Raw genomic sequence first — 27,314 nt, 5'->3', positions numbered from 1 at the left:
CCCGAAGTCCACGCATGAGAGGTGCCAGGCACTGGGGGGAGCCTCAGTGGAGCAGCCACCCGCTGCAGGTTGTCCCAGTGTGGGACTCGGAGAGGACACAGGGAAGACCCCAAGGAAGTGCCTCCCAGGGTCCCCAGGAGCTGCTCGGCATGGATGCACCAGCGGGGTCCCTGCTCTGAGCTTTCTCTTGGGAATCAAGGGAATGCCATGCTCTGCTGAAAACCCTCACACAGCTCCACTAATGGGAACAGCTAGAACAAAATAAAATGTCCAGCATCTTAATGATATGCAGGAGGAGGACTGCTATGCATCCTCCCTTAGGATGCCTTAAAATGAAGGCTCTGTGAGCAGCAACCCGCTCCCTTCTAACAAATTGCTTGGGTCACTTTAATTACCAAACTCGGGTGGCTCACGTCACTTAATGTACCATATACTTGGTAAATATATCCACACATAAGGGTTATAGCTACCCTGTTCTCTTTAATTAAAAAATGAACATTGCTATGAACCACAACAGCTGTTTTATTTTTAATAACATTTTCCATGATGGCAATGTGTAAAGAAGGGGACAGACAGAATAATTAACCAGGCTATTATTAAGCCAGGATGATTCTATTCTTCTTCTAAGGTGATATTTAAGTATCAAGAAGTGCTTTATTAAGCAGCAAATTACAGGAAACAGGGCTTCAGAAATCAGAAATAACTTCCTACAGGAGAAGTTCAGAATTTACACATTTCTTTTCCTCAAATGAAAAAAGGAGCAATGTCAGAAATGGCAAAAATATTTTACTGCTCAAATTGTAATGAGGTATTAAAACTACAGTAAGGCTGCATTATTTCAATATTCTGCTTTTTTTATTCTAGGACGAGCAAAATGCTGGATGAGGAAAATAAGGATACGATAAATAGTGCTACTGGAGAGCAAAGCCCTGGCAGTTTGGGTTCACGCAGCCACCTGGGACTGGTGCGAGTTGCCTTGGAAACCTCAGCCCGAACAATTACGGAGCAGCCACAATTATTCTGAACATGCCTGTTGAGAATCCAGTTTCGTTTTGAGATGGCCACCAATAATGCCATTCCGGGGAGAAAACTCACAAGCGAAGGTTAAAACCAAACGAAAAACAGTGACAGATTTTATCCTGCCTCCACTTCCTACAGGAGAGTATTTTTATCTCGAAATATTAATAATGATGTATCATCTGTAAATCACTGAAGACAGATTTGATCATACTGCTGAGTGAACACATAGTTGATTCATAACTTTTAGAGATAGGTGAGATCCAGAAATATGTAGATTTAATAAAACTGGATGTATAGAAAATAGTGCACCTATGCAGAGCACACCTCAATTTCCATCTACTGCACAACCTCATCTAGGAATACATAGACAGTATATAAAAAGAAAATCCTCATAGCAGTAACTAAAAATACTTAGTGAGGTCACTGCATGACTCGATTAACGAAACCCTCATCGTCCTCAACTCCTCCTTCCCAAACTTGGCCCATTTGCTGGGCAGAATCCCAAACTACTGGGCACAGGTTGGGTGCTTGTTTTTCAGCTGTTTTAGATCTGGCAGAATGGGTCACAAACAGACTTTTTAAAGTAACAAAATACATTTTACTGTTCATATTATAAATGCACGTGAATTTATTATTATTATTATTATTATTATTATTATTATTATTATTATTATTATTATTACTACTACTACTACTATTACTATTACTATTATTATTTGAGTATTATTATCAATCCTGCATTGCTGTTTTATGGTAGACTCACATTGATAAATGACTTCTGTGTCAGGAGATCCGGTAAGTAAAGCAGCATACTGATGAGATTTGGGTGACTTCTGTAAGAAGTCTGGGTTGTTAAAATGGAGCCAGAAGGGTGTGATAGGAGTGTGTAAACAGCTGAAATCAATCTGAGCCCGAGGCCACATCTTAAGGATCTTTGTGGAACTAAAGACATGGACAGACTTAAAAAAAAATCGTCATTGATTTAAATGGGACGTAGCTCCTAAGAGCTTGTGGAGGTTCTACTAAGCATATTGCTAAAATTCAGTCTTAAGGGCAAAGTCAGTTTTAAGATTGTTTTAAGATTTAAAATAATAATTTTGAAAAGAATATGAAAATATTTTATCTTCCTTAATACAAGCTAATGAAATTCTCATCCTGAAGTTTCTGTATTCCTGTTCTTCTTTATTTCTTAGGTTCGTTAGCACTCTTCACTCTGAAGACTACCATTATTCATTTTAAATATTTTGTATTATTAATCCAATACTACTGTAGAAATTGTTGTAATTTTGTTCTCAAAATTAAATGAATGTTGCTTGGCTATCAATCACACTGTCATATACTGAAAAGCAGAACCAAGAACCACAATTTGAGATTTGGATTAGCAAGAACTCTTAAATTACTCTTTTCTATAAACTGATAAACAAGAAGATAGCTTGGTATGACCTCTCCTGGTCTATCCATATTTTTAACCTTCCTGCCAACACCCCCACCTGGTAACATGGCTGTCAAGAGACTTCCTGTAAGGGTTCAAAGCTGATTTCAGAACAGTGGAAATATTTATTTAGAAGATGCTGTTGACTCACAAATAACACTTCTCAGTGCTCTCTACTTGTTCCTTAGCACAGGGTACCTAAAATAAAATGACTTTGTAAGCCAAGATCTAAATGATAAGAAACATAACGTAAAAGATAATTAGAGCCAGCACCACTTATGTACCACATCAGAATAGCTAATAAGTTAAATACCACCATTCAGACATCTGTGCTGTTACTTTTTATATGTCATGACAGTAATTTCCCCTTGAAACCAGCTAAGAACATTACTGGGAAGGTGCTGCTTTCCTCTGTTCCTTCTCACAATGGTAGGCTTCAAGTGGTTGAACCAAAATCCTTTTACTGTGTGATATGTGTTATACTAGCCTTGGTCCAGTTATAGTCACACATTTTGTCTGGCTACAAATATTCACATATAGCAGCGCTAGGTTTCATAATGTTCATTATGCAAATCAGTACCAATATCACAGAGACACTGTGTTTGCTGAAAACCTATTCCCTTTCCCTGAGCAATTTGGACCATTAAAATGGTGTCAACCTTGCTAACTTCAGAACAGAGAGAGCCTCCAGTGCATGGTGTGGAAGCTGAACTAACTAGACTTTGAGACAGACTAATTATTTCTGAGACACAGCTGACCCTATGTGAAGCTGCAGTTTCTCAGACCCAGTCTAGGAGCTTTACACAATGCAGCCTCCCAGGATTTCTACACCACTTCATCGCAGGACATAGATAACAAACCCTGACTATTCATTCTGCATTTACAGTAGGCTCTAGAAAGAAAAAAAAAAAACACTAAGAGATTATAAATTCAATATGCAAACATACCACATGTAATTACTGACATTTTAAAACAGACTTGTATTTTTGCTGTCTCTGTCCTGAGAAAAAAAAAATAGGCAATTTCCATAGCTTCACCACTAAAATACACGTCCACCCAATTCCAGACTCCGTATATTGCACAGAGACATGTAAGGGGTGAAAAGAATTACTTTTGAAGTTATTCTTTCTAGGGAGGATAAAAGGTAAATATGATCTTGAATAGAAAATGACCTAGTGCAGTGAAATAAAATCACACTGGTCAGATCACAATTGTAAAGAAAGGAAAATGAAATGGAGATTAAAGTACTTCTCAAATGTAAAACAAAAATCATAGTTCATGCTGCAGACAAAAGTATGGTAGCTGATCCAAATGTGTTCAGAAGAAATTGAAGCACCTTTTCTTTTTCTTTCTTGAAAGTTGAACATATGCCGTTTTTCCTCACTTTCTTGGGTTAACCCATCTTTTATAATAACAATGTAGAATTCTGCCTGATGGTGAACATAAAAAATTGCCATTTCAGGTTGAAAGAAACAGCCTTAAGCGTTTGTTAAGCACAACAGGTACATTAATTAGTTTTTGGATAAACTGCTAGACTAACGTAAATGTTCAACTAGAAAAAAGAAATCGGTATTTATTGCAATATTTGAATTCATTATTGCATATGCAGCTGGAAGGAGTACTAGGATCAGCTGAATCCAGTACAACCATTGCCAAAACACCTCCATCCCCAAACCATTCTTGTTGCTGGGTTTAATGGACAGCAAGTATTTTGCCGTAGTATCACTGCAGTTGTCAGGAGAGGCCGGCTATGTCTGTTCATTAAGAAACGACTCCTTTGGAAGGCACGGTGAGACCATGCCTGTGACTACCAACCACTCCAACGTGCACTGCAGAGGGCAGGAGGACTCTGCCGAAAATACTGTTTTTCTTCAGTGGTTCTTTTCTGTACATAACCAGCAATACCACTCCTCCTGAAGCTTCCATACCCACATGAGAGAGATCAGAACTTCAGGTGCCAGCCTTCTACAGAGATTTTAAGGCTCCAGTTAATCAGCAGTTGTAACTGTTTTCTCTTTAAAAAAAATGTTCACTGTGAAACATTTTAGGTAATAAAATGTTGCTGTTTCTGAGACCTTTGTTTTACAAATTATTAAGGATACTGGCAATAATCACTTTTGCAGATTTTGGAGTAAGCATTAGAAGATACACTGAAACCATTACACATTCCTGACATAAAATATTTTACAATACCAATTTATAAGTGTTGTAACAGAGAAGCAGAACTGTCAGACAAATAATGCTAGTGCTGAATTTTCCCCTTGGCCCAATCTCCAAGAAACCCAAAGGTACATACTGCTGACATAAGCAACAGAACTAATAACACTGTATAACTTTGAACATTTTGTTTTGTTTTGTTTTTTGGTAATAAGGTGACAACTGTATACAAAATACAGTTGCATATTTATGCTTAATACTCACCTCAAACTTCTGTCGAAGCTCTGCATTTCCATCTTCATCAGCATCTGGAATCGGAACATTATAATATTCACCTTCTTCTTGATTCAGCAGCTTGTACCTGTAAAACATTTGAGAAAAGAAAATGTTGTTACATTTTTATTTATTCCTTTTAGATTTAAAATCTGATTTAGTTGTTTGTACCGACGTCACTTGTATGTAAAGAACTGCTTGCCAAATTCTAAAGCAAACAGAGAAACAGAGTATATTTCACCTAAACTTATATCTTTAATCACAAACTATCTGTCAAGGCAGTGTAATGTACAAGGATTTCATTCCAATCATCCTGTAATATAGTGGAGAAATCAACCTTGAAGAACCTTTTCTCCAGCACTTCTAAGGCCCTTAACAATTCTCCTCAATGAGATGTACTTTTTGAGAAGGTTTTATAAGTTCTATGCATGGTTTGGTAGGTAATAAGATGGCATTTTATAAAATCAGTTCCCATGTACTTTGAACTTGTGGAGCTATATATAACTGATATGCTTCATAATGAATATATCATATTTGTGATAAAAATAAGATGAATATCACAAGACTATGTACATAGAATTGAGTTTACAGCATCTCCTGGCTCCAGCAGAAGCTTCATGAACATGACAAAAGAAAAGAATTCCTTTAATTATCCTTCTTTGTTATATACGTCTATAGCCTATATTTCCTGGTTTTGGTTGTATTTTCAGTGATCTCATAGCATGAGATACAGTGAAAAGCTACAAAAAATGTAATTACACTGAAGAAAAGTACCATTTCAAAGCCTCTCCAGAAACTCTTACCATCCACTAGCTGGCATTTTCATAAGCTCTGACACCCCAAATGAAAGAGATCCCATAAAATCATTTCTGGTTGTTCGATCCCAGTCCCAGACCTCTACGGATAACCGTCGATCTTTGTCTGTAGGTTTTAATTTACTAAAAAGAAGCAGAGAAGAAGCATTTTCAATGCAAAACTCAAATAAATGATTCAATACTTAAAAGGTATTGTATTAAAAGGGGTTAAACTTACAACGTGAATGACTCATTCCAGTGTGGATTCAGAGTAGAACGAATGGTTTTTGTTTTTTGTTTACTTTCATTCTTGGGATCAGGGATAAGTTTCAGTTTAACATAAGGATCTGAAAGTCCATTTGGATCCATGGGAATTAGGTTTTTTGCTTCTCGCACTGTCAATATAAAACAGCCAGCTGATTTGCATGGGATTACAAATCACCATTAACAAAGTAGTAACAAAGTAGTAACCAGAGGAAAGAAACATGTTGAAAGATAAAACAAATAAGATGCAAAACCCATTTGTCAGACCTGGCATGGAAGAAACTAGTTGTTGTAAAGTAAGGTTGCTCTTGGTGATATTTATAAGGATGATAGAGAGAAGTGACAGGAGACAGAAGCAATTCCTAAATGGCATGCTGCTTCTGGGCACCTCTTTTCTGCAATGGAATGATTAAATGTCCAAATCCATCTCTGTAAATTTTTAAGCCAGGAGCGTTTCTTTACGCTTTGATTTACTGATCAATCTTAGGTTATACAGCTACAGGACTATCAGCCAAATACTCTACAAGTGATTGTCGGATCCCAGCAGATTTCAAAGGACAGGTTGTTTTATACAATCTATCACTGGAAGCTATCGATACCAGACTTCCCTCAGATTCATTGCTCATTAGCTGTCAGCTGGAATCACTGTGAGCATCGCCACAACAGCACACAAAGTAAAAACACAGAAAAGAGGAATTTAACTTTGGCTTCACCAAAATATTAAGGTAGCTTCTATTTTCACAATGCCAAAAGAAAGCACAAAGGGAATTAAAAAATCTCACTGATCCTGAGACAAGAACAGCCAGCAACCTGCCTGGGGTGATGTACCCCATCAGGCTGCATCCCTGCGTGGAACAAGGAACTGAAGCATTGGTGGGTTATGATCACATTTATTGGGGGTTTCAGTAACTTTTGGGTTTTAGTCTGGCTGGAGTTACAGCAGCAGCTGTGGAGCTTCATTAGGTAGCTCAGAAGTCACCGTAGAGGGGTGGAGTATTTCCATGGATAAGCAGACAGCACTTCCCTCCCTCCTGCAGGGGACCAGCCTAACGCCCAGTAACATTTACAAGGCATGTAAGGCTTTATTGTGTGTCAATGGCATTCAGCCACCAGCTTCTGCTGAACTTGAGAGCAGATTGAATTTCACTCGTGTTGTGAAGAAGTCCCACCCAAACCGGTCAGGCTGCAACGAACCGCAGCTAAGAGGGATCGAGTTGGAGATGTGAAATTCAGAGTCCATAACGGGGCATCTCAACATCGACTGGGCCAGCAGAGAGCAGGAAATGGCTTTCATGTAGAGATTCCTTTGTGAGATTCCTATTTTAAGATCAAAATTGTTCCTGGAAGGAAAATCTCAAGCAGCTTTGAGAGTGACATAGTTCCCAAGGTATGAAGAAAGGCCAGCAATTAAGAGTGAGTCACTAGAGAGATTATCCTGGATTGACAGTGCACACAGCTACTGCTTTCACAGTGTCAGCATCTGAAGGATTTTTTAAAATTTCATCTACCTAACTGAAGAAAAGAAATCTATAAGGAAAATTAGGAAAGATCAACCCTGAAGTCACCTAATACTACTTGATGGAGAATGTTTCTCACAAAAATTTGAACTTTAGCATCACTTAAGAACTCAATCGGAACTAATGCAAAAAAATAAATAATGTATATATATATATATGTATGGTATATCAATATAAAAATCAGGATCTTCAGTAACAGATATTTACTATTGGCTCAAGGCACCCTCCTCCTTTCCTCCGAGGTGTGAATGGCATTTTCACATTTTAAACACAAATTATAGAAATCTCCAGGATTTCCAGCAGTTATTTCCTAGCATGGAGGCTGAAAGGCATCCAAGCAACACAGACATTTTATAGTGCATTATTTCCTCTCATTAGGTATAGAATAATGAAAGGGGAAGTTTTTGGACAACAGTCAAATGACGTGTCAACCAGCTGAAGCACATCTTATCAAAATGCTCTTTGCCCTCCCTTTAGAAATAAAGGCATGGTTGTGTTGGACTGGCAACTTCCTGGCTGCAGCTGAAAGACAGAAAAAGAAGGACAATGAAGCAGAGGACAGATATTACTGTGCTTTACTTGAGGACAGTGAGAGGAAGGTTTGTGAAGTGTTGACAACACCCTTGCTATAACAGAGTGTTGAAGGTGATCTGCAAAATCATATGATGGTTCCACTCCATCCCCTGTGCACCTCATATATTTGCTAGTCACATGCATCTAGCCCTAGGCTGATATTTTTCTTTTACACAGTGGCGAAAGTTGTAGTGCTCAGAATGACTGTGTTCTTCCAAATGACATAGCCGCTAAGTCATCTTTTAGTGCAAATATACCACTCACCATTTAATTTAGGGTGTGGAGGGAAAAGTCTTGGAGGAAAAAAAGGCTGCTGCCATGGAAAATGCAACATTTCAAACAGCTTCAACAGTGCTGTTTGTTTAATGAGAGCATTAGGTGTGGTAGAAAAAGCTGGAAGAGGAAATACCAAGTATAACTGGTACCTTTCTGGTAGGAATATCCAAAATACTTGTAGAAAGAAGCTCTTTCTACAAGAGCTACTTCTTTGGGATACACTAGTTTGAGTGCATTTGTCAGGATAATTCTCATGCAGAACAGATATCCTGCTGTAAATTAATTATTGAAATTAGATCATGGCTGGAAAAGAATTGCATTAACTTGAACCAACATTTGATAATAATTAAGTTATTTTTCCTAAGTTTGTGCCTTTAAAATGAGAGTAAGAAAATGCTTATTGGCTAAAATTTTAAAATCAAATGCACTAACATTGACTAACTAACTTTCCCACATAATTGTACCAGAAAAAAATATATCGTATTTCAGAAGAACAGAACAGAAGCAAGCATCTTTCTTGCAGAGCATTTCATTTGTTGTTCCTAACAATCCCTATACCAAGCTGGAAGGAGCTTGCACCGGGGAAAACGATAGCTTTTGATATAGAGAAGAGCCTCCACTCTCATAAGTCTACACTCTCATGCACTCTGCATTTGCCTTTTGAAGGTTTCCCCACCCAAAATTAGGCTAGAAAAATATTTGTTCTCAATCCTTGAAAAAGATTCAAGGATTATTAAATATTATATATTAAAATTTAGCATAATGAAACTGATCTTCAAATTATTCTGAGGAAATAACATAAAGATTAAATAACTCAGTTAAATATTTTCAATCCCCAAAGGGCTAAACATCACGTAGTGAGTGAAGGATGAAGTGGCAGACTTCCACGCAAGGCACTGTCCTTCCCATCCTGCACTCTTCTTGTTTGTTAGTCTTGTGCACAGCACTTGTGACTGCACTGCCAGGTTCAGCACATGAGCTATTACTTCAAAATCCACTTTTTGATTTTTGTTTCTATATTGCAACTTGGTGTAAGTGAGGAGAGGCACTGACTACGTGTCCTACAGCTTCCCAGAAATATACACAGGGAAGGTGTTGGTTTTTTTTTCCTTTACTAAATTTCCTTGAACAAAAATGGCTTGATTTTAGCATGGTGTCTTCAGTGTAATCTTTTATGTTTAAATTCTGTGTGGGGAGGCTCAGTGTGAACCCAAGCAGGCTTTTCAGAAATTGGCTATGTGGATGCAAAGCCATTCTCTGAGGCTCAGCCATGGAGGGCTCCCTGCAGAAAGCCATCACTGATCAGCCTTTGCACACGCTGCTGAGTCTCAAGAACACCACTGACAGCAGGAGGACCTGGCAGCATGTGTACGGATACTTTCTTTTTGCAGGAAACGCAGAATAAGAAAAAAGCCCTCTAAACACACAAAAAGAACCTCAAAGATGAACTAGTATGGAAAGATGTAACATATACTAAATACAGGCTGCTAAAGAAGTCATTATCTCACTCCTTATCTGGCCCATTTGTATTTTTGTCTGTATAATTACTACCCTTAGACATCTTTCTTCACTTCTTTTCTTGAGGAAACAGCATGATAATACTTGTGCCGAACAGTGTTTGTAAAGAACTAATGTCTCGGTGGTCCACCTCTTTGAGGGCATCCTATTTTTACCAAGGCAGGTCAGCTTTCTGTTAGGGGGCTGACAAGAAGAGGTTTGCCCTCCCCATCACAGGCGCTCTCTCTTGAGTGTGGTTGAAACAGAGTAAGATAAATGAAAAAGAACTCCAAGAAAATAGATCAGCTCACCGAGGCTGAATTCTGCTATAGCTGTAATGATAGCAAGCCATCTCTCATTGCTTTGTAATTATTAGTTAATTAAACTCAGCACTGTGATAGAGACGTTGTTCCAATTTACAGTTGGTTCAAGTCAGGTGCAGCGCTGCATCACTTGAGGAACTTGGACAGAAACCTAGAATAGCACTTTGCCAGCTTTATGACATAAATATTAAGCATTATAATGATGTCTGTATGCTACAAAGTAGCTGGTATGAGCTAAATCTCCTAATGCTTTGTCCAGATTAAACTCGGAACGGGGACCAAGAACACACAGACAATCAGGGAGCGAAGAGAAGCATGTACTGAAGTTCCTAACACATCTAAATTTGCCCATGTTTCTTTTTAGAAACTAGAAATAGTTGTCACCATGCCATAAGGAAAAGGTACCATTTTCCTCCTTATTCATAATTAAGAGACCACAAGTGTTTAGTCAGCAGAAAACATGGAATATTTGATGACTTTCCTATTTGATTACGTGTCACTGGTATTACGGTAGTAACCAGAAGCTGAGCCCAAAACCGGGACGCCCACCTTTCCAGGAATAGTACAAAGACACAAGCAAACACAGAGATGGTTCTTAGGTACTCATACTTTAAATAAATATCTAAATATGACAGAGTGGGCTGCCAGAGAACTGACACTTTATGTAAAGAGAAGAAATTCAAGCAGAACTTTGAGGAATTCAAAGTGCAGATGACAAAACTTGAACTTTTTTTATAGAACATATGGGTCAAACATGGCAAATGATACGCAGTTATGGATTTATAACTTCTTGTGGTATCAGCAGATAAGTTTAGTTACAAGATTGAGAAAATAAATATTTATGTCCCTAAAAGAAAGCAGAATTACTTGCAGCATTAGTTCACTCGGTTCCTTTTCAAGTGAGTCAGTTACCTTTTTCCTGAAATTTCAAGTATTGATAACAAAACAGTTTACTAATCACAGCAACCATTTCTTGCTGATCTTTAATTCCCTACAGGCAGCTTAGAGGAGCAGAAATTTCCCAACTGGAAGCAAATATTCCATGAAGTAGGTGCTTTTACAAGAGGCTTGTTTAAGTCTCAAATGGGCTTGCCTGGCAAGCTATCCAGCAAAGTGCAAGAAAAGGGAGAACATTGTTAGCTTAAAGTTTCTGTCTTCCCACAGCAAAGCATTAGTAAATTATTTCATAATTCTCATTACTTCCAGAAAAAGTATCTGGTACATTCTCCAGTGATGTGTCCAGAGCACAGATAAATTAGGTGAGAGGTAGAGGACCTTGTACTCCCAGCCAAGGAACTTTCTCCCTTGCATCTTACCACATTCTCTTTTAATCACAGTTTAAAAGATTTGCCTTTTAACAAAAATAGTTTTTCTTCCAAGCTGTGTACTTATACTCTCTGTATGCAAAATCCAAAGCTGTCTCCAGAACTGCTCAGCTTTTACTCAAGATTTTTCAAGATGGTTTTATTGAAACTATCATTGAATGCTTGCTTTCTGGAGCTGATTGTGACTCACATGTACAACTGACTTCCATAAAAATCCTGCTTTTCAGTCAAATTCCATACAGTGCTTGGTAACTAAAAGGACTTCTTGATATGTGACTTCTCTATTCCATAACTATTCCCCTGCCTAGCTAAATTTTCTTTTAATATCCCTCCTGAGACCAGTGCCTGCTCATTACACCCAATTTCCCGAATCCTGATGGATGGCAACATGATGAATGGAGGCTATGGGAATGCTGCACTTCACAGGTGATTTACACACAAGAAATGGATGAGTGATTAATTTCCTTGCTACTACAACATGAAAAATGAACTAGAGTTTCCTGATGCTTTATTCCTCTGTCTTTTATTAAGACAGTCTCTCCTGCTAATAAAAAATGTACCGTCAACTCTAATGCTACTTAATAAGTGCTTGTGCCTGCAGTAGGTTCTCCAGTTTCAGTTTCAACTGGAAGTCTCACAGCAGCAACTGCATTTTATTTTTAAAATGATTGCCTATATAAAAAATATTTTCATAGAAAATACCTAGTACTGAGAAGGATAGCTACTTAATAAATCATAAGCCTTAACACAAAAAATTGACTCTTATTGTATCAAACTGTCTGAAAAGGGATTGAATTTATATTCCTACCTGTTTACATTGTTATACAAATCTGTAGCATTTTATTTTTTTTTCTATGCAGGCAGATGGACATCTATGAAAAACTAATGCTTCTTTTAAATACTGCGCATTGCCTATTCTTTCACAGTAAAGAAAATTTATTGAATGAAATGGGAACTATTTGTTTGCTACCCAGGCTGGCATTTCTAAAGGCACAGCCCTCTTTGTACCGAGCACAGCAACCCTGCAGACTCTGGGAAAGCCAGAAAAAAAAAGAAAAAAAAAGAAAAAAAAATGATATTAGCGAGATAAAATGTGCAATTCATATCTGAGATATTAAAAAGCCTCCCACATGCAAGTAATTATTTGGGATCGCTTTTATAGGTACTTCATACTAACAGCTGGTCAAATTGCCAGAATATTCCTATGTGTTCCACTTTTAACATCAGTTGCACAATATTATGAAATTAATGCTAAAAAAGAAATATACTAGTACTGACCTAGGCAAACATAAATGAAATTATTCAAGTGTGTGTGGAGGGATCTTTTAAGGAAGCAGTTTATGAGTATCTCAAAATTTGCCAAAATTTTCTGTCTGTCACTCCAGCTCCTTTGGGCAGAGGCTGCTCACCCAGCTCCCCACAGCAAGCAGAGTGACAAAACATTAATATGCGGTACCATAGGGTGGCTCAGCAGAAGGCATTCATAAATAATTTGAAAAATGTACAGCGGGGAGTAGAGAACTCCTGGGGAGGTTATTGTTGGAGAGCCTGCTCCGTGCTCCCAGCCCCTGCGGAAATCACGCCCAGGTTTCCTCGTCTTTTAAATAACAGAGGCATCAGGGAAGAATAAAACCACATTCGTTATCCTTTCAGCTAAGAAAAATACACTTAAAAACCTGAAAGCTCTGGGCTGCATGTATGTATGTGTATTTTAACACCGTTTATGTAAGAGAAGGGTGCACTGGATGACAAGGAGTCGCCACCAGCCTGCCTCCAGCCGCGCGCCCGTGTCAGGAGGGCAGATCTTTGTTGGCAGCTGCTGTCAGATCCAGCTCCTGGCAGCTGACAGGTCGCAGTTTGGGATCCCAACAATGTGGCAGCTTTTTATATGTCACTGCACCAGATGGGGTTATTTTCTCACAAAGGTTATTGTTTGCTCACTAAAAAAATAATTCAAAAATAAAATTAAAATAAGAACCATGATTCAACCACCTACGAAAGCACTCAGAAGACCCCCAAATTATACGATGGGTTGACAAGTAAATGTAAGAGTGACAAAACTTCTAACACACATCAGAAGGAAGACATTTAAGTGAAAAACAAAACAAAACAGAAATTAAGACTGGCAAAACTGCTTTACTATGCTTAAAAGCAAAAACCCATCAGTCCAACCTATCAAATTCAGCGAATTCCAAAAAAAAAAACAAAAAAAAAACAACAATTCAATATTCTATGAGTTCCTTAGACAAGAGAATTACCGAGCTGATTTAGTCCAAGTGCAATAAATTATTAGTATCCAATGCAACTCTTGAGGTAGTAGATATAAAATAAAGAATAGGTATTTAAAAACTGCAACACAAATTAGCACTGGAAACGGCACTGACTAGCACTGGGGAGATGGTGAGGTTTTGGCAGTGTATAACACTACCAAATTCCTATTAATTTAGGAAAAAACATTGCAGTCTCTAGCACACAGGCAGAAAAGACTGTGGCTACCTTTAAGTACCAACACTGAAGATCCAAAGTACGCATTGACGTACCCAGGAATTAAATATATTTATGTATAGGACTGAATCATTCCCATGATTAGTTCAATTCAAAACAGGCCAAAATGCTTATATATTTTAGATGGTCTAACTGAGCCACTGGCCAGCTGCAACTGGCCTCTTTCCCAGTATTCACTGGGGAAATAAAAAACAATATTATTTGCAAGATTTTATTGGGAAAACACTTAGTAGCCAAGCATGTACCGTGGCCATTTTTTGGAAAGAAAAGCGACTACAACTACAAAACCCTCAAAGCTGTGAGGCAGAAGCAAACAGGCCAGGCACTGAACAGTGTCCCCCAAGTGATCGGTCCCTGCCATCATTCAGCATGTGGCACCCCCAGTAAGGGGGTTTCCTTCCCTTTCTTTCCCTTCCCTTAGTATGGGCTTGGTATATATATATAATGCATATTATTATTTATTTATTTATTTAAAAAAGCTTACTTTCAAGGAAACTCATTTTTATTTAAAGAAATTTTCGGAAGCCTTTGAAGTGCTGACAAGCCCCAACCATATGAACATAACAGCACCATAGCTGTCCCATGCAGAACAAGGTTGTAATAAAACTTTTTCTTGTAGTCCAGAAACCCACTTGAATGTTGGATGGAAATGTTTGATCTGTAGACACACAAATAGCAGCATTTGCCAAGTGCTCTCACATCAAAAAGAGCTGAGGAAGAGCATCTACAGAACATCTGCAACAACTTTACCTTACCCATACCTCAGACAAGACCTTTTCAACTAAAATTCTGATGTAGAAAAAAACCTACTTGTATAATTGTTTTACAACACTTCGGTACCACAAAGACTTGTAGAACCCTTTTGTCCCTAAAAGGGCTATGAACCTGCTGAATCATCACAAAAGACACATTACTTGTATGATTATGTACATTGCCAGAAATTGTAGGTCGTATTTAAGAGCCCTGCTGCAAAATGGCCTAGAGCAATGCAAATATATTATTTTTTTTTCACTTGGATGATTTTCAAATTAGTTCTTTCTCCTGGTACAATTACTTTCAGAACCCGCATCTCCCTCTCTGAAATGCTTCACTACTCAGTGAAAGCACCTTTCTCCTAATGACAGCATCTTGGACAAATTTACCCCTCCTACGCCAGCAGGAAGCTATTTGAAAAGTTTGCTACAATTAAGTATCACTTGGGATCTGTTCTAGTCCTTTCTAACTAAATTTCATCATACCTCTCCCTTTCAGTGCGTTTTACAAGGTTTGACAGGAGAATCTGGAGGCATTCAGATGCAGAGATAACAAAAGCATGAATGAATGGTGACAGGAGGGAAGTTTGCTACTTGTGTGAGCTGTGAAAATCCAGCGTGGTGGCCTGATTTCCTTTATGCTGCCTACAAGGGCTATGGTAGCTTGTGTGATTCATTCCCCATGTAAGAAGTGCAGAGGTAGAAGGAACATCCTTCTGGTGCACAAGATAATAGAAGGAAAGAGAAGAAAATAGTTCAATTGGGAGGGACCTGCAAATGCCATCGAGCCCAACTGCCTGGCCACTTCAGGGATAATCAAAAGTTAGGCTCTAGCCTTTCAACTGAGCGATGCTGAAGCAATTTAACAACCCTCAGCATCCACAGGTTGCCAACAACCCCGTCAAAAACCAAAAGCAGAAGTGGAGATGTCTGAGAAATGTCCTACTTTGTCCTGCTGTAACTTTACCCTCAAATTTGATTCCCTTTTGCAACACCAAGCATGTGCTGATAGCAGCACCCGGTTCCTGCTTCATTGTGTGGACACTCAATTCCATTCTTTGTGGTACAAATTTTGAAGTATTAGTGCACGTGTAATATGCACGAAGATGTATTAAGATGTGTTGCTGTTTCCTTCATTAAAGCAGTGTTGGTCACCTGTGACAACGCACAAACCCACCCCTCTCCTGAAGTAAAAGCATTTATAACTTTGTGTTTTATGACTGTCTTCTTCTTGGTTTCCTAAGTTATATCATCCTATGTTTTTATTTACTATAGCATGATTCTGTGATTTCTTGAAAGTTCTGACTGATTAAAAAAAATACTACTTTAAGAATTTAGATTTAAGACTTGCCTCTACCTAAGAAAAAATACAACTAAAATTGTCTGTTATTCCTTCCTGTATGCCAATTTTTTTCTGTCCTAATTCCCATCCTGTGCTTTCCCTTTGAGTAAATTATTGTAATCTGATCGGCGAAGAACATTTTTGCATATTTCTGTCCAAGAGAAAGGAAAAATCAACCCTGAAGTTCACTACCAGCTTTGCACTTCAGATATCAGATACTAATTATCAGTTGACCCCAGTTAAAACAGAAAGCACATACAGAGCAAACAAAACATACGCTGTAAATACAAACTCTTAAGTGGATCCTGAGCGATAAACTCTGCTCTCTGATATGGCACAAGGAAGTTCTGCCGGAGCTAAACAACACATTCATTCTGGGGACACAAAACGGTCCTTCCACTTGAAAAATATATTTTCCATATTTTTTTCCTGCAACTTCAGACTTGGAATGAGTTGTGGGGGTGTGGATCCAAAGCTTACTGATAAATTCTGGGAGAAGCATTTCCAAGGAAACTAACTACCACCCTCTCCTTCCTTCCTTTCCCTCCCTCCACCCCATCTTGGGAACCTTAACCTTGCAGAATCTGATCTTTTAAAAAATTATTATTATTTTATAATACACTGGGAATACTATTTGGGATTGAATCCAAGTTCCTTTGTTTATTAAATACTCTGAAATGCAGGAAATAACTCCTTAGTTGATGGAAATTCAGAGTATTTCTTGTGTTCTGAAGATGATGGCTAACTTCCTGACCAGTTAGATATCCCTTTGATGTTTCCTAGAAGGAAAATTGACATTATAGTGTTTTTCTAATGAATATTGCTGAACTTTAAAGCTATTATTTTCTTTCATTTTCTGTTTATCTTTAACAAATGTGGATTCTTCAGAATGCCAGTAGCGTTTCTTGATTCAAGAATGCAGTGAGTGAAATCCTCTCCTTTCTGAAGGGAAATACTGTGTCGTGGGCTTCAGTTCCCAAAGAAGCTGACCAAAGCATATAAACCCACAGGGCATATTTCACATTTAAAAAAACCTGCAACGTTTCAAAGTGAGCTATTTACCTGTTACTTCCAGTTTGTCAGCAGTGACTTCAGCTTTAAGATAAATCCTTCCTCTTTTCTCGGTGTGATCCATGCCGCAGAGGCTCGGGACATTTATTACACATTGCTTATGCACATTCATATCACAAGCTGTGAATATAAAAATGGTTCAGACAGCTATGAGAAACTAATAATATGATTACACAGCAAACACTGAGCAAAGTGGAAGTTAAAGACTGACATGCCTAACTGTTGGCAAGATTTGCAGATCATAGCTGCAATGCTTTTTGAGTGACCAACACGGCTAGTTCCCATCTACATTTTGTAGATGGTGAATAGAACATTGCATAAAATAATCTACTTCAGACAACTAAATGTATTAATGAAGTGAAAAAAAAAAAAAAGTGAACATGGAATAAGGACTTGCTGGGAATATGACTGAGAAAACAGAGCACTCCTGCCAGCAGCAGCAATGAAGGGAGTTAGGTTTAAATTGATTATTAGGTTTTCTAGCAGGAGACTTCCAAGACAAATGAAATGCAAGGAAAATAGTGGATCTCGGCTACCAAGTGAACTGAAATGTCAGACTTCAACAGTGTGTTCATCTGTCCACTCCAAAACCAGGTTTCCTCAAAAGCGACATGACAGTGCACTTGAGTCATATCAAAGTCCATACAGAAAACTCTCAGCAATGGAGGTGGTTTTCATTAGTATATTATTAGCATACTGAAATATCCACTTGAAACACATCGGTACTATAAAGAGCTCACATTTGAAGTGGCATTTTCCACAGAAAAGAAATAAGAAGTTGTTATTCAGTCTTTCCATGTACTTTTTAAAATACTCTTTCGTAACAAAGCAAAATTTAACTTACTGTCACATTTCATCCCTTGGTGTAGAAGCCCATAAAGAAGTGACCCACAGTGGTCACAGAAGGTTGGGCTGCCATATGTGTGGATCTTAAATTTGTGCTTGCTTCTGGGATCCTGAAGGAAAAACAAAAACAGATTCTTAAGTCATAAGAAATAAGATTGGCACACCTTTAGTACATCACTTCAAATACTGAAAACCTTCCAGCTCTGCAACCTATGCTACAAAAATATATTCCAGCATGTAGCTTGTTCATAACCCCTGTAAGAATGCCCACATCAGTGCTCATATATTGGCCACAGGTTTAGTGTTCAGTTCCTATTTTTCCCTTGCTTTGGTTTTGTCAGAAAGAGTATGTCAGCTTAGTGAGCCCAGGCTTGTTCTGATGATTCAGCCACACTAAAACTTCCATTTAGTGACTGTACATAAACATAAAAAAACAATGATGGCAACCATCCTGTGGCTGAACTGTCATACATTGCCTGTTTATTTAAAATTTATCATCACCACTCTGAAAGAACAATACAAAATACAGAAGGGAAGGGAAGTAACTTGTAAAAGCAGCCTGTGGAAGTAACAAGTAAAAATGACCGTAAAATCAGGATCTTGAAGGTGGGATCATCTTGAAATCCTGCAAATTTATCATCTATATTCTTGGAAATGAAAGTGAACAAATTCGAACCTGGCAAGTATTAAGATTTTACACAGATCGCTATTCCTGCCTGGTTTTCCAACAGAGAAATTCACGGTGAGGACATTTTGAGGCCACCAGCAGCTTGGAAATGGTTTCTAATTTAGGAGCAGTGAAATGGAATACACCCAAATCCCTTAAAAACAAACTCTGCGGATAGGTCCAGATACATTCTGTTCCTTTAGGGGCTGAAATCCCCTTCAGAGAATCATGAACGTTGATATGAAAAAGGTGGAAATCCCAACTTCAGTACTCTCACCTGCCTCGGGCATGGACACAGGTACAGAATTTAAGGGGCATCCAGATCACACAGCTTGTTCCCAACACCTGAAGATGAGTATTGCCAGAACAAACAACCCAACAGCCCTACACTTTCTGTGCTCATCAGGTATTTTGATATCCTTCGTGATTGCCTCCAGCTTCAACTTCATGGTTCAGCACAGTTTTGGGAAGCATGATTTCTCTCTGCATTTTAGTCAAAACCATCACTGCACAATCTCCATCAGAAGCTGGGAGAGGCTGCAATTCTTAATTGAACACGTTGGGGTTTTAAATCAATTCTTGCTAAAATTTTATTTTTTCCTTCAGATTTTTACAGCTTTATACACTGACAGAAGATGAGGACAAAGGAGCTATGTGATACCAGGTCTTGCAGGCATTTAAACATCCTTAGCAAATAAAACTGCAAAGTTTTCTCCTGTTTACATTTTATATTGGTTTTAATAAACCTCTGCATTAGATAAGAATTATTAGATTGTCATCAAGAATAAACCAAGCGTTCAACTTGCATTTACCAATAAAAGCTCTCAAGAAAAATCAAAAGCAAAACACGTTATACAAAACGCTGACTCTCTTAAAAAATGTAGTATAATTCCTCAAGGAATTTGGGAACTCCTGACAGAAATTTAAATGAAAATATGACTGTGAAAAGGCAGAATCTTGCCTTGAAAATGTAATGCTTTGCCATGCTATAATTTGTGAAGGTTTTTTGTTTGTTTTGGTAAATGTTTTTGGTTATTTTTTCTGTACTGACTCTAAGCCTTAGAATGAATTTATAAGCAGTAGTTTTCACTGCACAGGTAGAAACTACTTATTACTTGGGAAAACCAGTAAGGACTTTACAGCAAGAATTCCAATTGGCATTGTATTTCAGTCATTCTATTTATTATACAGCCTGAGATATGAAATGCAAACTGCTAACAACCATATTTATTTTGTAAACACAGTTAACCACGATGGAATGACATTCAGAATGCTCCAGAGAACATCTGTTTCGTTATTTATTAAAGATATAACCAATGGGTGTGGGGTCATGGGAACACTGCTTCAGTAAACGGATATCTGATGGCCTGACTCGGACTAGATATATGCCTACCAAACGGTTTAAAACGCATTTTCAAAGCTAATTCTTCCGTAATTTTGTGTTTACAAACAAAACTTGTTGGGAACTTGTTGCCTTATAAATATATCCACTTAAACATTATTTTGGTAAGCACATCTGTTGCTAAGAAGGACAAAAACCACAGCTACTAAGAATGACACTGAATAAACAGATTTGTAAAGTTGTGTTTAACATGTGACATAAGTGGTGTTTATGAGTATCATGTAATGATACGGAGGGGAAAGAACAACGGGAAATTATTACAGTGAGTGTCTAATAGATACATTGAACCTGTGTATTATACCGAAATTATATAACAAGCACTACCAAATAATTCCATTCCAATCAATGGAAACACATGGTAATTAAGTTTAGCAGGGGTGTGTGGGGCTTAAAAATGTTGTGACATTTGAGGACAACCATACCGCACTCGGTAACAGCAAAGCATTTGTATGAAACAATGAAATTAGAACAGTCACGTAAATAAATCAAGTTGGGTCAAACCCTTTTTCACACAAAATCTGTGAAAATGCTCATTGCACAATGTTTAAAATGAACAATTCGATATGAATTAGATTTTAAGAGAAACAAGCATGTTCTATTATATTTTATTATGCTGTACACACACACAAAGTCACTTCTTCCAGGCACAGCATAAAAATTCAGAGGACGAAGTAAAACAGCACCAAAACTATTGCTGAAATGGAAACTTTGCATGGAGGAAATGCAACTACTTCCATCTCTTTAACAGAAGTAAATAGAAGGACCTCTGAAATATTTAAAGGGTAACAAATAAGAGATCAAACTCTTCATCAGTATTTAACCCTATTTTTCTGTTTCAGTCCTAGGCATTTTTTTACATTTGGTAAATTTAAGAATTAAAAACATCAAAATATTGCTTTGCAAGCAAATATGAGAATGAATAGAGAAAGCTCAGAGATTTCTGCACACCCATCAAAGATGATCAAACTGCCCATGTTATTCCCTGTACTAACACAGACTTCTCATGCACTTGAAATCTATAGTTTACGCTTTAATTGTAACTATTTTGTAATAATTATTTTGCCATCACTAATTACTGGCTTATACTATTAATTGCAATTAACACATATTAATTGCTGATACGATTTAATGTTTCCCAATGTTAAATATGCATTAAGGGATCTATGTGCATAATTGAGGAAATAACACCATTTTTTTGCCAGTACTTTTCAGCTAGAGGTAAACTAGTGAGTTAGAAGAAAGCTCTTGGAGATTTTTTTCAAATATCCCTTTTTAATCAATGTAAACTTTCAATAATTCCTGAAGCGTTGCTGGCAGTCATATTTCATAGTAAACACAGGGAGCCAAGCCAGGATATGACAGATGAACTGCCAAATAATGGCTGCTATTTGCAAGAGAATTGAACTTTGCACTAAACTTGGCATAGATTAATTGTGAAACTCCAAAGGGAAAACCCACTTCTGTTTCTAAAATCCATCAAAATTATGAAGGGGGAAAGCGGCAATTGGGAAAGCATTACCACTGCACTTGTTAAGCAGTGATGAATGATATGCTGTATTGAAAGTCCTGTTATTTTCATGCTGAGAAGTGCTTTTCTTTTCTCTGCTTTTACTAAGGCAATTCCAAATTTTTTAAGTAGAACTGTATGCAATATATTAAAATTAAAAGGGAAAAGGAACTCTGAGCTGCGAGTATCACAAACACTGAAATATCTGCCTTTGAGGTACCTTTAAATTGGCAGAAAGCTAGGCAGGGTTTGCGAGTTGATGGCAGCACAACAGACGAGTTTTAGGGCCTGTTGTGGCACATGTGGGCACTGAGCCCCTATAAAGATGAATAGGGATTCAGCATATACGCCCCAAAGGAATGTGAAAAATCAAAATCCTATTCATTAATCTCAAAGTTGAGGCATGCTTATAGGGAGCCTGACATCCATGGCAATGTGTTGTACACAGAGGTGCACTGTGTGGACCTATGAAAGGAAAAACTGAAAATTTGAGCAGAAACTGGTCATAAATCCATAGATATTCAGAAGTGACTTCCCCAGACACCTTTGGCCCTGCCAAAGTGGATCAGATTTGCTCCCAAGCCGGATTCCTCCCTCACTCCAGCAGAGGGAAGCAGAACACGGCGGCATCTCCCCCTGGGTGCTGAGCTGCCCTGGGCCTCCTGCAGCTCTACTGCCACCATCGCTGCCTTTTGGCTTTGTTTGGCAAAAATGAATCCATTTCAGCACCAACTGAAAGCACCCCTTGTCCAGAAATCGTTCTGTCACTTTTCTGGATCAAAGATGGGAGCGGGAAATAATTGAAAGCGCATGGTTAACCAGCAGCAGATGTCAAACTGTGCTCCGACACATTACAAAACAGCTTATGATTATTATCCTTCTGAATTCTTTTTAAAAGCTCCCTTTTGATTAGTATTTTATTCCCATTGATGGCAACATTGAACCCTCCATAATTTTGCAGGCATTAAATAATCACTTTGCTTTTAAGCATAAAACACAGAAAAAGCACCTCATGCGAGGTTGCAGCCGTGGGCATTTTGTACACAAAGCAGCATCGCATTATTACTTACTGAAGTCCTTTCAGAGTATGTGACTTCCAATATCAATAACTGTGTCCCCAGAACTATGTCTCTAAGACCAACTTTGATATCGATTCTGTGATGCTTTACTCAAATTGTATTTAATTCAGCATCTTCTGGGTGACAGCTAGAACTGGTAAGGTTTTTCAGCAGAAATTTAACCACCACCACAAGCAGATCTGCCATGGCTGGAGCCTCTCCCATTCTAGTTATTAAGGTGGAGGAAAAATGAATATTTTCAGTCATTTATACCAAGACACACACATGAATTAGGCTTTAGGCAGGATTTAAGATTTTTTTTTTAATCTCTATGCTTAGTGGAAGTTTTTTTTCTTCATCCGAACTGCTATTTTTGTGATCATTAAGAAGCGGATGATGGAAAAACTGAGTGTAAAAATATTTCAAAAGATGGTGAAAATTGCGTTTTCCACTACAAAAATAATAGCAAGTTGCTCTGCAGCAGCACAGCAAGACCGTGAGGTCCTCAGGCTGCATCAGGGCCTGCAACCCAAGGAACAACTTGGTGTCAATAAAGGTAGGTGTACCCAGGTTTTCTGTTTCTGCCTCCATGACACAACCACAGGTTTGTTCTTCATCCCCGCCCGGATGATTATAAATGTCTGTATTTACTAGGTTAAAAGATATAAAAGAGAAGTCAGCTTAAAGTGTCCCAAAGTGCTTCGCATAGACAATAAATAAATAAATAAAACTCCTGAGTGTCAGTGGCATCAATGGTTGTACTGCCTGGCTGCATTTCTGTCAAGCACAGGAGGGGAGATGCTGCAGTAGGGATATGCAGGAGGCGCACACCTGGTGGTTAGAGACAGAAGAAGGGCAGCTCTGTTCTCACCATAGTACTTTAAACCACCTCCTACTGGAACAGAAACTTCAAATCCTACATCCTCATCCTCTGTCCCCACCAAAACGTCCTTAAAGCCTGGATCGTGAGCAACGCCATCCCAGCAGGTTGACTAACCCACTGCGGTTTGTACCCATATATTCACTTAAAAGAGCTTTCCGTTCCCCACGTGAATACCAAGTTAATAAAACATATCTGAGGAGAACTCAGCGCGTTGCCTCTGTGTGGAAATGAATCCCACGCTCATCCCACACCACCCTCAGGCAAACTTCTGTTTTATTTGGGAAAGTTTTCAGACTCCAGCCTTCCTGAGCACCTCACAGGCAGTGACTGCAACATCCAAGCCTGCACCCAGACACCACAACTACCTGAGCAGCTCTCCTGTGCTATTTATTTTCCTGTTGAGAAAACAAAAACATCAGGTGGGGATTTGCAAGGAAGCAGCTTCAACCTCGAGGAGCCAGGGAACCAGGGAGCCAGGTGCTTCTGCTGGAAATAACATCCAGGGCTTAAAATACAGCTCCCAGGATTGTAGCCCAGAAGGGAGCAATGACATCAGGTCACTGCCTAGCTGGTCCCCAGCTCTGTTTGTCCCTGCCTAGCTGGTCCCCAGCTCTGTTTGTCCCTGCCTGCACGAGGCTGTGTAATTGGCAAAGGGAAAGCAAAGGGAGCCAGAGACTCTCAGGAATGATTAAGTGGCACGACGAGGTCAGTGATTCAACGATCACACCACTTACTACAAACTGTACAAATCTTTAAAGCTTATTTGGTATTTTCCTCTGAGAGCCACAGCATAGAGAAGGAAAGGACACAACAAGAGAAGCTCACAGTGCACCGCGGCATGCCAGGCTTCCATCGCCTCCAGCCCCAGGTCGGTGTACAGCTGCCAGCAGAGAAGGAGGAGAGGAATGATGGTAGGAAACTACACACCACCTCTCTTGATTAAATAAGAGGGTAGCCTGAAATAAGGACGTGCAGAACAGTTTGAGGAAGAAATCAAAATAGTACAAGAAATCTTCAAAAGCAAAATGTAAGAGTTTATTCTGGTAAGCTCTGTTAATTTATGAATATATGAGCTCCTTTCAGTAAGACGCATGAACTCAAATTAGTGTTTTACAGACATCCACCTGCAGACAGCTCCCCTGCTGGCACAGAACTGGCTCTTCCAAGGAACCCTGGCTGCAGGCAGAATGAGGAGCTTCTCTGGGTGGACTGAGACATTAAAGGATGCACTAATACCATTCACATCTCCAAGGTGGGCATCCACACACACCTTAACAAAGGCAATAGGCAATAGCAGCATTCAAATCAATGGTAATAAAGGTGGCGGTGGGATAAGAAAACCAAGATAAAGTAAAAATATAAGTCATAAACCATATGTAAATTTGACTTTAAGACTGTACAACATGGGTACAGTGGAGAAGAGAAGGGACAGGCTCTTTCTATGACAGATTTGAGAACTAACAGGTAGGAGTGAGTCTCAAGTTCTGTAGAAGAACTTGAGTCTTTCATAAAAAACACTCTCCAGCTGACAACAGCAGCAAAAATTCCCATTTCTCACCACTGTTACTAAAGACCACTTCTACGCTTTATTAATGTGAAGGGATTTAGGAAAATACAGTAAGAAAAAAACTCATGTTTAGTTAATACTGACAATTATCAACCACTTCCTTCTCTATACTTGTACAGAAGGGAACTTCACTCCAGTTCAAAACTGACTGAACAGCAGATTTTTCAGGTCCCTCCTGGAATTCACACTAAATTATTATTTTTAATTAAAAGAAACAGGTGGTCATTGAATCGACTGATTTTGATTGCTGCCTTTTGTTCATGTTCTTCTGGCACAGAATAGTTCTGATTGAGTTGGCAAATGGAGAAAGAAGATCTGCATAACAGTACTCACAGGGATTTATAATTTCCTAATTACTATCAATACAGTTAAATTCAGAAGGGACTTGGTGTTTACCGGCTATTTTTTTTTCATTCTTTTTTAATGAAAAAACTGCAGTATAATTACAGAAAGCACGTAAACAAAAGATCCTGTCAGAAACTTATTCATGACTAGGAGGAAATGAAGCAAAATTTTGTTTCAGATACAACTCAACAAAATGTTCCAGCGTATCAATCATTGCAAAACAGACACGAATTAAAAACTCAAGATACAAATGTAATAACCCCTTTTTTAATGCTTAGTTTTCTCTTTGGTTTTAAGAGGTTTTAAGCAAATGTTTTAGGATGGTCTAGAGCTTATAGGGATCTGGATTCAAAAGGTGTACTGGAAAAACAGATGCACAGATGTCCTGAGCCTTAAAAAATATAATCATTTTATTAATATATTTGTTGGACATATATCCTTTAAAACACTACATACCCTTTACTTTTTTACACCTAGAATACTTTTTACAGTACATAGTTCAACGCTGACCAGATGGAGGAAGTAATTTAAACAAATTCCCGTGCTGAACTGTTGAACAGCAGAAAAAACAATGCACTTTTTGTGCTTTCCAGTGGAGCTGAAATGCAGTTATAGGTGCAGGGCATCATTAACATGATGGAGGACTTAACATAAAGAGGGAATGCTGTCCTTGTCATTCGGCTGGGGGACATCAGGTCACACATGAACCAGTTTCATTTATTTGTGTACAATAACTTCTCCTCAGGTTTTAAACATTTCACTATCTGCCACCTTGCTTATTCTAGACATGATGTGATTTATTTTTTTCCCCCAATATCCTGAGTTGGAGCTTGTATTATCCTTCTTTCATTCATTTAAGCACAAGATGAAATGAGATAAAGGCTGAAAACTAACCTAACCTGAAATCCTCTGGTCTCTCTGTAAAAGCAGTGACCCTGAGTGCAGAGGTATCAGGTCAAACAATTCAACATCTGTCATGGTTTGCACGCTATTCACACAGATAACCAATACATGTTTCTCCAAGAAATAATCAGAATCAAGGTATGGAAGAACACGAATGACTCCAAACATTTTATTTATTTATTTTTTTTCCCAGAAGCCATCACAGCCATAACTTCAAATCTTTTCTGGCATGTTAAGACTTAAAAACGTGGTTTTGTGACCCCCAAACTTCATGACTGCAAAAATGAAAAGAAAAAAAAAAATCCAGTATTTATTTGTGAAGCCAAACCTCATCCAGTCCTGTCTTGTGTGGTTTGAATTAAGATCTTTACAACTATTACACCATGGACTTGAGATATGTGTCGGTCCCTATATATAGGTACTGCCTCATCTATACCCTACAGCTCTCTCACCTTCACTGCAGGGTAAGTGCCGACACATGCATCAGGGGGGTTATTTTTGTCTTTCTGACAAACCTCGCTGCGATCCTGCGTCGCCGCTACACCAGCAGAGTTTTTGGTATGTGCCCTTACAGTGCCTATGATCAGAAACGGCAATTTTTGAAAGGTCGGGGAAGATTTCAGTTCAAAATCAGTACAATTTTCATGACTCAGCAGCTTCCTCACATGAGAACTTGTGGGGTGATCTATTACTCCTAATTTGACTCTTTTTACATTTATTTCTTATTTTCTTAACAGACAGACATGAATTTAAAACACCTGAGCAAATTGCCTTCAAAGTTACTCACTGAATAATTCATTTTTTGTCTGATATTTTATACATTTGTTAATCACCAAAAACAGGGCAGAAAGGAGGGTAAAATATGTGTAATTTAAGCACAGGGGCTCATTTCAGCTCTGCCTTTTCAGAAGCACAGAAGTGAGCACCTATAAATTAGGCAGACATTTCTTAACATGGGCATTTCTTAACATTCCCTTCTCCAGAGACAAAAATCCCAGTGAAGGACTGTACATGC

At 38.4% G+C, this 27,314-nt stretch overlaps 1 protein-coding gene across 2 annotated transcripts in view; it reads right to left on the bottom strand.

Annotated features, from left to right (window-relative positions):
* PRKCA (protein kinase C alpha) overlaps positions 1–27,314 on the bottom strand; it is a 148,687-nt gene that overhangs the window by 37,245 nt on the left and 84,128 nt on the right. For both annotated transcript variants that reach the window (XM_082774929.1, XM_082774930.1), the window contains exons 4-8: positions 17,966–18,077; positions 17,113–17,241; positions 5,915–6,071; positions 5,686–5,820; positions 4,874–4,970 (exon numbers count right to left, since the gene is read on the bottom strand). In XM_082774929.1, the coding sequence (XP_082631055.1) occupies positions 4,874–4,970; positions 5,686–5,820; positions 5,915–6,071; positions 17,113–17,241; positions 17,966–18,077 (630 nt within the window). The remainder of the gene's footprint in view (positions 1–4,873; positions 4,971–5,685; positions 5,821–5,914; positions 6,072–17,112; positions 17,242–17,965; positions 18,078–27,314) is intronic.

The sequence above is a fragment of the Aythya marila genome (genome assembly GCF_965140915.1).
Source record: "Aythya marila genome assembly, chromosome: 18".
NCBI lineage: Eukaryota > Metazoa > Chordata > Aves > Anseriformes > Anatidae > Aythya > Aythya marila.
This window is presented reverse-complemented; position numbering and strand designations above follow the sequence as displayed.